We start from the raw sequence: 11,617 nt of genomic DNA on the forward strand, positions 1-11,617 counted from the left end.
CTGCTTGTGTGGGGCCGGGGGGGGGGGGGGCAGCCATGTGATCTGGACATGAACGCCCGAGTAGCAGGAAATGTCTTGAAATCAGAGCTGGCTTGGGAGACACAGAATATACGGCGCCTGGCAGGAGGCCAAAAGTGTTGTGGGCCCCAGGCCAGGAGGGGAATGAAAGTTCCTGCATTTTGGTCAGCTAGACTCTTCCGCCAGAGCTGGCCACTTCTGCCTTTGGAAAGTGTTTCACAATGTATATGAGGACAGCTGAGATCAGCGGAGGAAGGCCAGGAGGGCGTGAGCTTTCCCGCTGCCGCGCACCAGCACTCAGAGGGGAAGCATGTGCTGAGTAGCTGCCAGCATCCCACTCACACGCAGACGGTGCCGGAGCCTGCCGTCCTCATGACAGGTGAGTAGTCCCTCCAGGGTCAGAGTCTGGGAGCGGGGGTGGCGGGAGGCGGGGAGAGTCAGGGAGGCAAAGGGGCCCCCAAAACCCCCGTGGGTATCCTGTCTTGACCCAAATTCTGGACACCAGCCTGGACCTGGGCTCCTTGCATCCCCAAGGGCATAGCATCCTCTTTGTATGTTTGGAGCTTACCTGGCTGATGCAGGAGCAAGAGTGAGGCCACAGGGCTGGCACACTGGCATCAGCATGCGCCCCTCAGAGCCCAGTGTCCCCCTCTGCAGCCTTTGTAGCGGGAGAGCTCTGGGTTTGGGAATCTCTGTGCCCACATGGAAGGAGAGTAACTCAAGAAGCTCTATTTCTACACATCTTCTGAGACATTTGGTCGGTCAGGGCGCCTGGGGCTCAGTTGGGGAAGCGTCGACTCTTGATTTCAGCTCAGGTCATGATCTCAAGACTGTGAGACTGAGCCCCAGATTGGGTGCTGAATGCGGAGTCTGCTTGAGATTCTCTCCCCTTCCTCTCCCTCTATCCCTCCTCATGCTCTCTCTCTCTCTCTCTCTCTCTCTCTCTCTAATTATCTCATAAATAAATAAATATCTTGAAACATTCGTTTGAAGGGTGGAGGTAATAGGCCCAAGATGGGAGTCAAGGGGCCCTGTTCATGTGAGCCTTAATTTCCCCACTTGGCCAGAAGGCTGTAGGAGAGAACAGATGGCTTTCGCCCTGGGCCACCAGAAAGGAACCAGTCACTAACCAAGCCTCATTGGGGCCCTTTGCAGGTGACAAGGACCCCCAAAGTCTAAGCAGGCCCAACTATGGCTCCATCTCCCACCCACCCAGCTCAGAGCCACAGCAAGAACCTCTCAGAACAACCTACCTGAGTGAGAAGATCCCCATCCCGGACACAGAACCGGTAGGAATGCTGGAAACCTCCTGGAGTCCTTCAGGACTGACAGGATGCTGTGGGCTCTCACAGGCGGGGGGCAAGAGGTCTCCTGAAGACCATGGCCAGTCCCTCCAGATCTGAGCAGCAGTAACTGACAGTGGCACCTGCCCTTCCCTGCTTCTGTCTTTAGTTCTTAGCTGGGGCAGTGGGGTGCGGGGTTGGGGGGGGAGGCTTATTTTTTGTCTAAAAATTATCATGTGGCTTTCTGAATGAACCCCAGCTTTCTTATAGACAGAAAGGGTCCTGGGGCGAGTTCAGGTTGGAGCCTCGAGGATTTGGGGCCAGGCCAAGTCTCGGAATGGGATGGGGGGAGACCCTAGGCTCAGCGGACTCCAGAGAGGAGAGACTGTGGCCTGAGAAGGGACTGGGGAAGGACGACCAGGACCCAAGGAACTTGATCCCAGGAAAGACCCCCTCTGGGCTCTGAGGATCTGCTGAGTCAGGGCAAGCTTGAGGCCAACTAGTCAGGTGCAGGCGGGTTGCCAAATTGGATAGATCCAGAAAGCAGACGGATCCACTATGACTCAGCAAATCCTGCTGCTTCCTCCCCCGCCCCCCCCCCCCCAGCCCTCTGCCAACCCCTAGGGGTGGCAGCTCCGGGCCTGGGGAATGAGGGCAGGGCTGGCCAGCCTGGGCCGAGGAGCCCAAAGGGCTGCAGCGGGGAGCGCGCCAAGGCCCACTGCTCCCAGCCCTGCACCCAGCACCTCCTCGCTTCACTCCCACCCACAGGGCACATTCAGCCTGAGGAAGCTGTGGGCCTTCACCGGGCCTGGCTTCCTCATGAGCATCGCTTTCCTGGACCCAGGAAACATCGAGTCGGATCTTCAGGCTGGCGCCGTGGCTGGATTCAAAGTGATTGAGTGGGGGCACCACGGGGAGGGCGGAGGAGACCCCCCAGCTTGCCACATTTCCCCAGGGTGGGCCACATGGCTGGGGTTGGGGGGAGCAGGCGTCAGGTTCAAATGGGCCAGAAACGGGTCCCCAGGGCTGCCCTACCAGGGTGCGGGGTGCATGGGGATTGCTGGTCTCGCTCTGGCTCCCCTACTCTCTCCCCAAGGGGCGTCCTCAGTCAGAGAGCACAGGAGCAGCCTGGGGTCAGGCTGCACCCCCACCTCCCACTCAAGGCCTCCCTTGCCTTCTCACAGCTGCTCTGGGTGCTGCTATGGGCCACCGTGCTGGGCTTGCTCTGCCAGCGCCTGGCTGCCCGGCTGGGTGTGGTGACAGGCAAGGACTTGGGTGAGATCTGTCATCTCTACTACCCTAAGGTGAGCTCGGGGGCCTGCACAGGGAGCACTCACAGGCCCCCCCACACCCCAAACAGCCATGTACAGCTTCCACGATCAAATAAATACACCATCTCAAGTTTGGCAGTTCAAGTCCATTTGATAGATGGGAAGACTGAGGCTCAACCTACCAGTCACAGACCATGAGGGATGTTAGAGTTACCTGCTCGTTTTATAGGAAGGGACATTAAAACCCGGGGAAGTGACTTGCCCAAGGTGCAGCATGGGTAGGCATTGGCTTGGGATGGTCATTGGCTGGGGTGGACACTGGCGACTCGGCTGCTGTCAGCGTCCAGCAGGAAAACGGAAACCATGCCACAAGGGACTTCAAAGGTGTTTAATGCAGGGATGAGGTCACAAAGGTGCTGGAAGAGCTGGGGGAGCCAGGGAAGGGATGTTACCCGGAGATCAGGGAGCTGCTGGGCAGCAGCCCAAGAGCCATCATCTGCTGCCAAGTTTCTGGAAGCATGGCCACCACCGTCCAAACCGCCACCAGTACTGCGGGAGCCCAGGCTGCCCGGTGCCCTTGCTGGCACCACTGCCAGAAACACCACTAGAAGTAGGGGGGAAAATGACATTTCCCCGCCTTTCAATCTCCCTTAATTGTTTCCTTCAAACCCCAAGTGGAAGCCAGCTGGCGAGGCCGGCACATGTAGTTTGCAGGCCTCCAGCCCAACAGGGGAGTGCCCGGTATGGAAAGCCATCAGGCACCAACAAGTAGCAAGGACAAGTGTGCCAGCTTTGGTGAAGGGTGACCTCCTCCCCGCAGGTGCCCCGCACCCTCCTCTGGCTGACCATCGAGCTAGCCATCGTGGGCTCGGACATGCAGGAGGTCATCGGCACGGCCATCGCGTTCAGCCTGCTGTCAGCCGGCCGGTATTGCCCCAGGGGCCCCAGCGCTGGCGTCCAGGGCCTTGTACCTCCCAGTCCCTTTCACCCTGCAGGCTCCTCCCACTTAGAGCTGTTGTGCTGTGTTGGTGGCGAGCATCTGACACATGCTGAAATTGTAGAGTGACTTGTGGAAAGTCACAGAGATGCAAGTGGCCACACAGGCTTCAGGACTGCAGCCCCCAGCTCGGGGCCTTGGGGGGTCATGCCCCCCCCCCCGACCTGCTTGGCCCTTCCTAGCGTTTTGTGCCATTTCCCCATGTCCAGCGCCCCTCTCCATTGGCTGCCTTGGGCCACTTGGGTCCCTGCTCCCCGGAGGCCAGACTCCACAGTGTCGTTTCCCCCACCCCCACGCCCGCCGCGGCTCCAGGGTGAGAGTCCGGGATCCCTGGCCCAGGCTGGGCTGACCCTCGTCCCTCCGGTTTCAGAATCCCACTCTGGGGTGGCGTCCTCATCACCATCGTGGACACCTTCTTCTTCCTCTTCCTTGACAACTACGGTGGGTGCGCCCCTCACCTCGGAGGGCCCCGGGTTGGGGGAGCCAGTGAACCTAAAAACCACACTCTGCTGGACCCAGAGAGGGAGAGCAAGGCTCCGGGCCCCCTGGCTCTGGCTGCGCGGGCTTGAGCAAGTTCCTTGGGCCTCTGTTTCTTCGTCTACACCACTGGGATGCTCCTAGCACAGATGCTGGGGCTGTGGCCAGGATCCACGCAGGAATATATGTTCAGCGCTCGGCACCCAGCCGGGCACAAAGCGCTAGAGATATTGGCCACTAACAGCGGCTCGTGCTACAATTTTTGTTGTTGTTGCTACTGTGCCCTTTTTGCTTCCCCCTAGGGTTGCGGAAGCTGGAAGCCTTTTTCGGGATCCTTATTACAATTATGGCCTTGACCTTCGGCTACGAGGTGGGAAGCCCAGGCTGGCAACACCCCGCACCGAGGCGGTTCCTCTGTGCCCGTGGCAGAGCCCCCTAGCGGCCAGGGGAGGGGTGCCCCCCTCCCCCATCCCCAGCCTGACGAGGCCTCTCCCCTACAGTACGTGGTGGCACGTCCCGCCCAGGTAGCGCTTCTCCAGGGCCTGCTCCTGCCCTCGTGCCCCGGCTGCGGCCGGCCGGAGCTGCTGCAGGCCGTGGGCATCGTCGGCGCCATCATCATGCCCCACAACATCTACCTGCACTCGGCCCTGGTCAAGGTGAGCAGGGACCCAAGGGGAGGGCGAGATGCCCTTGCCCCGCCCCCCTCCCACCTCCAAACCGGGCGCCAGGCCCGTTGGCTCCTGCCTTCCTGATTTTAGGTGGGAAGTGAATCATTCTCTATTTATTCAACATGTAGCAAGAGAGCGGCTACTGTGTGCTGGGAGCGGGGTCAGTGATGACAAAGGCAGACAGGTCATCCGCCTTTCTAGGGCTTGTATTCTAGAGGAGGAGACAGACCATGAGCAAGTAAACAGGTAAAGGAAAGAATTATAGATTGTGAAAGGTGCTTTGAAGGAAGGAAACACAGAAGTATGATAGAGAATGACTAAGCAGGAGCTCCTTTAGAAAAGGAAGCCGGGAAAGGCCCAAGGGGGTAAGCTTTGAGACATGAAAGATGGGAAGGAAGATCAGGGGAGAAGATATTCCAAGCAGGGCAGATGGCAAGTGCAAGGGCCCTGAGGCAGTTAATTTCTGAAATTAACTGGGCACTCACTGGGGGGGGGCAGGAGGAGGGTCAGCTGACCAAGGCCGGTCCCAAAGCACCACGGAGAGGGCTTTAGAAAGAACTGGGGTCTGAAGAAAACATAGGGGGAAGTGTGAGGGTAGAAAACTGTGAGGGAGCTCTGAGGAACGTTGGCTCTTTCCCCCCCTCTGACCTTCATAGTCTCGAGAGATAGACCGGTCCCGCCGGCCGGACATCCGAGAAGCCAACATGTACTTCCTGATTGAGGCCAGCATCGCCCTGTCTGTCTCCTTCTTCATCAATCTCTTTGTTGTAGCGGTGTTCGGGCAGGCCTTCTACCAGCAAACCAACGAGGCTGCGGTGAGACCCACATCCCCACACAGCCACAGCTGCCCCCCTCGCACCTCCCCCCACGCTCTGCAGGCTCTGTGGGAGCCCCCAGGCAGCACATCTAAGCCCTTTGATGTCTGTCCTGCAGATCTGGCCCTGGTAGGGGAGGGTGTTCGTGACCTGGCCTCTGGCTGAGACCCCTTCCCCACTCTGCTGGGGAGTCACGGCTGCCTCCACCCCCCCGCAGGCTCCTAGAGAGTCAGACCCACCCCAGGGGCTGCAAGGCACAGACACCCAGAGGAGGTGACGGGGAGGGAGGAGCGGCGTCTTGGAGGACCTAGCATTCCAGCTGTACCTTGAAGGGAGGCCAGGATTTGTCCAGCAAACCCCGCGGAGGGCATTCTGGGAGCAGGTGCCTGCCTGCCTGAGCCAGAGCGCACAGTTGGGGATGTGCAGGCGGCCCTTTTCTTCCCTGAGTCCGCTCTCCTGATAATCTTCACTGTTAGCAGATAAACCATCACTCATTCAGCCAAGATTTACCGAGTATGTGTTTTGGGTCAGGCAGTGCCTGGACCCTGGAGATACAGCGGCCAAGGATGCAAAGCTGCTCCCTGGCCCCCTGGGGTTTGGGACCTGTGCCTGTCTTTGTGAACAGGTGTCACGGGGCTCTAACAACTGCCAGCCAGGGGTGGGTGCTTCCTGGATGCTGAGCACTGCGGCGGGGAGGACTGGCCAAGCCCCGGGGGCCACAGGCACTGCAGCTGCCTTGCTGTGCGGCCCTAAAGACCAGGCGGGTCTGGGAGCTGTGGTTAAGGGGGTCGGTGGAGGGAGAGGAGGCCGTGGGGCAGCCTGAGTCCCTGCCGGCCAGCTGTGTCTGGGGTAATGCCAGGCCCTGACAAACCCTGCGGAACACGGAGACCCGGTTCCCGCGGGAATTCTTCCCCAGTCTGAGCCGTTGGCGGCCAATTCACATTACGGAGGACACACACTGGTTAGTGGAGCAGACTGTACCCGCAGGTTCACCGCGGGTCACCGGGCTGGGCCCCCGGCCCGAGGCCTGGGGACTGGGTTTCTGAGCCCCCCCTCCCTCCCCCCCCCCGGTGCCCGCAGTTCAATGTCTGCGCCAACAGCAGCCTCCACGACTACGCCAAGATCTTCCCCAGGAACAACCTGACGGTGGAGGTGGACATCTACCAGGGAGTAAGCGGGCGCGGGGGGCGGGGCGGCCCCGGCCACGCCCACTCGGGGCGGGGCCAGGCCTGACCCCGCCCCCTCCTCGCCCCGCCCCGCAGGGCGTGATGCTGGGCTGCGTCTTCGGGCCCGCGGCGCTCTACATCTGGGCCGTGGGCCTCCTGGCGGCGGGACAGAGCTCCACCATGACCGGCACCTACGCGGGACAGTTCGTGATGGAGGTGGGGTCTGGGGCGGCCGGGAGGGCCTAGGAGCCCCAGGTCACGGGGCACCCCTGGGGGCTCAGCCGCCAGCCTCCCTGCTCCTAGGGCGGCCCACAGGGCGCTGCTGGAAGCCCCGCTGCATAGATGAGAAGGCAGATGCCGGGCGGTGAGGCGCAGACCCAGCGCGAGTAGCAGCCTTCATCCCACAAGTTCTAGTCGCAAGCATTCCGCTGCGGGAGTACAGCGGGGATCCCCCCTCGCCCCCCATTGCTCCTCATCCGTGCTGTCTGCCACCAGGGTCAGAGCTGCCCCATTTCAGAGACTGCAAGACAGAGGGCCCCCCCACCCCCAGTGTGTGAGATGGGCTGAGGGACGCCGGAGGATCCCTCCTCTGGCCTCCTCTGGCCTGCACCCCACCGCCAAAGTGCCCACCCCACCCCCCAGGGCTTCCTGCGGCTGCGGTGGTCACGCTTCGCGCGCGTGCTCCTCACTCGCTCCTGCGCCATCCTGCCCACCGTGCTCGTGGCAGTCTTCAGGGACCTGAAAGACCTGTCAGGTCTCAACGACCTGCTCAACGTGCTGCAGAGCCTGCTGGTGAGCCTGGGGTCCCTAGCACCCTTGCCCCTGCAGAGCTAAGCAGAAACCGCAGGTGTCCCCCATGTGGAGCCTGCCCCCCACCCTTAACACTGGTCTAAGCACACCTTGCCTCTAAGGCTCTTGCAGGCCCCACATGACCCACCACTGTCCCCACTAGGCAGATTGGAAAACTGATGAACACAGTTAAGCGACCAGTGGCAGAGCTGGGATTCAAACTCAGGCAGGCTGGGACCAGAGAGCCCTGCAAGGCTTTCTCCTGCTTCGAAGCCTCACACCTTTGGAGGGCGTAGAGCTGGAGAAACCGAGGCCCTGAGTGCTTAGGAGACTTGCCCAGGGCACACAGGCAGAGGATGACTGGAGCCCTGCTCCCCTCCTCCCTTCCCTGCTGTATTCTGAGGGCAGGGTTCCTCAGCCGCGTCCCCCTATTCTCCCCAGCTTCCCTTTGCGGTGCTGCCTATCCTTACGTTCACCAGCATGCCAGCCCTCATGCAGGAGTTTGCCAATGGCCGGTGAGTACTCCCGTCCCAAGCACTGGACGTGCAAGTCTGCATTTGATCCTCAACCACCCAGAGGTAGGAATTGCCATTACTATCCAGTTACGCTCATAGAGGTTAAGCAACGTGTGCAAGGGCCACACAACTGTCAAGTGTGGGGAACTAGGACTGGGATCTAGAGCCTGAGCTCCTCACTGTCTCATCTCAGATTCTGCTCTTGCCAAATCCTGCCAGTGTGGGGCATGGAGGGCCCGGGGGGAGGGGGGGGGACAGAAGGGAGCAAGGGGTGTGCTCCAGGTCCCACAGCCCAGAAAAAGTGGCTTTGTGTATCCCCTCACTCTTTGGGGGGGAGCTCGGGGCAGTGGGGAGAAGGGGGAGGTGCAGCCAGACCTGAGCCTCCCTCCTTGTCTCCCAGGCTGAGCAAGGCCATCACATCCCTCATCATGGCCCTAGTCTGCGCCATCAACCTCTACTTCGTGGTCATCTACCTGCCCAGCCTCCCACACCCTGCCTACTTCATCCTCGTAGCCCTTCTGGCTATAGTCTACCTGGGCCTCACCACCTATCTGGTACTGTAGGGCCAGAGGGTGCCTAGAGGGTGGGGGAGGCAAGGATAGGAGGCAATGGATGGAGAGCATTGGGGGAAGGGAATGCTGGGGGGGGGGGGGGTTCCCAGGAGGTCTTGCTCTCCCTGGGCCTCATTGCCTCCCCTCCCTCAGGTCTGGACCTGTTTCATTGCCCATGGAGTCACCCTTCTGGCCCACAGCTCCCATCAACACTTCCTGTATGGGCTTCCTGATGTGGAGGAGAAAGGGAAGATCTCTGAGTGAACTCCCACGCAGTGCCCCGCTACGGGGTGGAAAGACTGGGGCAGACTGGCCTGCGGGGGTGAGTGTGGAGACAGCAAGACCGAGTGGGAGCTTTGAAGGCAGGCCAAGCTGGGTACCATCGGGACCTGCAGCTTCCGAGCTCCAGCGAGTGATTGATTAATCTCCAGTCTCGGTGTCCTCACCTGTAGAATGGGGACAACACCAACTGTGCAATGGACATAAAGCATTTTAACACAGTGCCTGACATTTTGAGACTTAAAAATGATAGTAATTCCGAAAATATTTATTGGACCCAGTTGGGGGCGAATGAACGCTGATGAGTGCTCAATAAATGCTAGTTCACTTCTCTTGTCCAAAAGAAGAGCAGGAGAGCAGAAGCTGGGAAAGCGCGACATCCTTGAACCATTAGAAGCGCTGTGCTCGAATGTTCCTATCAAGCTGGTTTAGCCTCAGACTTTCGGTTCCACCCGCAACCCGCTCTTCAGGCAGTAAAACGGAGGCGCCGTTGCCCCCTCTTCGGGCGCCAGGTCGCGGAACCCGAGAGTCCGTGCCTCGGAGGCGCAATTCATTTGCCATCTCCCCAGGGGAGCAGGCGGCCGGGACTCCCACGCGGCGCGCTTAATGCTCCCTCGGCGCTGACTCCCAGCTCCCCCTAGGGGCAGGGACGGTCCCGAGCGCCCTCGCTCCCCGCCGCGGCCTCACCCCTCCCGGCCAAAGAGAAGGAGGAGGCGGGCGCTGGCGCCTCGCGCCCTGGGGCCTCGGAATCCGCCCGGCGAGGCGGGGTGTGGGGGGCGGGGGAGGTGGGCGGGGAACCCCTTCGGCCGCTGGGAGCCGCCCGGCACCCCTTCGCTCGGTGCAGAGGTTGCACTTTACAGACGCTCCCTGGGCTGTTTCTAGGCTCCCCCAAGTCCCTCCTCCAAGGCTCTTCGGGTCCCTCGGACCCCAGCCCGGGAGCCGCGGAGAGCGGTGGCGAGAAGGGGCCCCCAGGCGTTGCCCTGGGTTGAGGCTGGGGCGGGCTTTGTGCCTGGAGCACCCCCATGTGCCCGGGGATCTGGCGGGGCAAGCTCCGCGCTCAGGTTGGGGCGCTTGTTTATGAGAAGAATTTCCTCTTTCTTAAAAGGGCAACGATGCGAGTGGGGCCCTTAAGGAGGGACGGGATGGGACAGGTTCTGGCCCAACCAGAGAAGGGGTGGGCGAGGGTGCGGTACCTGAGCCCGAGGCCGCTGTATCCTCGTCTCTGGGCTTGGCCCTGGAGAAGGTGGGACCCACGCTCGCGGAAGAGGGGGATGGATGGGGCCCTGGTAATGGAGAAGGAGGCTTCGTCCGTGCTCCTCTCCCGCTTCCTGGGTGTCCCTTGCTGAACCCCTGCACACCCTTCTCTGGTCAGTTCACTATTCACGGGGTGCCATCCTTGTGCTGGACGTGGGGGAAGGAAGCAAAGTCCCCATTAAAGGCGTCAGCCCTGGAGGAGCTCACTCCAGTAGGGAGAGACGACTAGTGAGTGACCGCAAATGGGCCTAGGGTGGGAGGACAGAACCACCCAAATGCCTGTCAGGCCCCCCTGGAAAGGAGCGAGGCCAGGGCCAGAGCAGGTAACTCCTGAGCAAGATTTTGAAAGCTGAATGGGGGAGGGGGAGCAGCCAGGGGAGAATGAACCTGGGGGGGGGGGGAGCGCAGGTGTGTGCAAAACAGACTTGCAGCCTTGTGGGGAGTTCTTGGGTCCTGTGAGCAGGACAGGGGGCCCCAGAGGAAGGAGCAGGCTGGTCATCTGAATAGTTAAGCCTAGCACTGAGAACATGCAGGCAAGGAAGTGGGGGGACCAAAGGGTCAGCCATGGGGCTACCCTGGGCCTGGGCAAGGGTTAGGGATGAGGTCAGGTCAAGGTCAGTCCCCTGCCGGCAGGGGCTGCCTCCACCCCCGAAGTAGCTCTGGTCCCCCCTGGTCAGGAAGGGGCCTAGCACCTGGATTCTCCCCAAGGGCCTGTGGAGGCCACTGTCCCTTTAGGCGCTGATCCCCCCCTTTCACTTGCTAGGGTTGGACTCTCACCAATCCCATTTGGTAGATGAGGAAGCTGAGGTGCTGAAGGGGGACACTTGTCCACAGGGGCTAGTCAGAAGCAGTGGAGCCCTGGTGTTTCTGGAGCCACAGCCCCTCTGATTCCTCCTGGGGTGCCAGGAGAAAAATAAATGAGGGTAAGTGACATCCAGCTGCTGGGGCCTAGCAGTTAAGGGGCAGCAGTGCAGTGTGGACACCACCCTCCCCAGGAAGAAGCCCAAAGAACCCCCAGACCCTACGGCACACACACCCCTCTGTGTCCTGGGATCCCCCAGACCCTGCAGTGCAGGGCTCCTCACTGCTAACCACCCCTGGGGGGCGGGGGGAGTCCACCTGGAAGGCCTGGGAGCCTGGGAAAGTCTCCCAGGGGAAGAGGCCTGGGAGGGGGCCAGTGTTAGGGATGGGAGGTCTGGGGCCATGGGCCAAGGTGGGCAGCGCCCCTGCCCGGTGCCCTGTGCATTCCTTCCACTACTCGACTCCTGAAGAAGGGGACAGGCGTCCAGGGTCCAGCCTCCAGAGCCGGAGAAACGAAAGGAGAGGACGCTGAGCCGCTCTGCTCAGGCGGGGCGAGGCCAGGAGTTCACTGGGTCCCCACCACACGTTTCCTTTTGGGGTCAGTGTGAGTCCGGCCACCGGAGATAAAGCTGACACCCCGGCCCGGCCCCGGGGGCTCAGCCCAAGGGGAGGGGTCTCGGCTTGGTGGCCCGAACCCCACCTCTACCCTCGCCCGGAAGGCTGGGTCACGTCC

At 61.1% G+C, this 11,617-nt stretch overlaps 1 protein-coding gene across 1 annotated transcript; it reads left to right on the plus strand.

Moving 5' to 3' along the window:
- Nucleotides 1-218: 218 nt before the first annotated feature.
- SLC11A1 (solute carrier family 11 member 1) lies at nucleotides 219-9,172 on the plus strand. Its single transcript, XM_041737475.1, has 15 exons — nucleotides 219-397; nucleotides 1,174-1,307; nucleotides 2,070-2,192; nucleotides 2,486-2,605; nucleotides 3,393-3,499; nucleotides 3,940-4,010; nucleotides 4,349-4,416; nucleotides 4,547-4,702; nucleotides 5,371-5,529; nucleotides 6,610-6,699; nucleotides 6,792-6,911; nucleotides 7,338-7,487; nucleotides 7,926-7,999; nucleotides 8,400-8,553; nucleotides 8,704-9,172. The coding sequence occupies exons 1-15, from the start codon at nucleotides 391-393 to the stop codon at nucleotides 8,812-8,814; spliced, it is 1,644 nt and encodes a 547-aa protein (XP_041593409.1). The 5' UTR covers nucleotides 219-390; the 3' UTR covers nucleotides 8,815-9,172.
- The last annotated feature ends 2,445 nt before the right edge of the window (nucleotides 9,173-11,617 follow it).

The sequence above is a fragment of the Vulpes lagopus genome, chromosome 22 (assembly GCF_018345385.1).
Source record: "Vulpes lagopus strain Blue_001 chromosome 22, ASM1834538v1, whole genome shotgun sequence".
In the NCBI taxonomy this organism is placed as follows: domain Eukaryota; kingdom Metazoa; phylum Chordata; class Mammalia; order Carnivora; family Canidae; genus Vulpes; species Vulpes lagopus.

What these genes read in the sequence shown, in the direction of transcription:
- SLC11A1 (XM_041737475.1), top strand. An exon ending in AGCAAACCAACGAGGCTGCG is followed by an intron (nt 5,530 to 6,609) that starts GTGAGACCCACA and finishes CGGTGCCCGCAG; the next exon opens with TTCAATGTCTGCGCCAACAG. An exon ending in AGGTGGACATCTACCAGGGA is followed by an intron (nt 6,700 to 6,791) that starts GTAAGCGGGCGC and finishes CCCGCCCCGCAG; the next exon opens with GGCGTGATGCTGGGCTGCGT.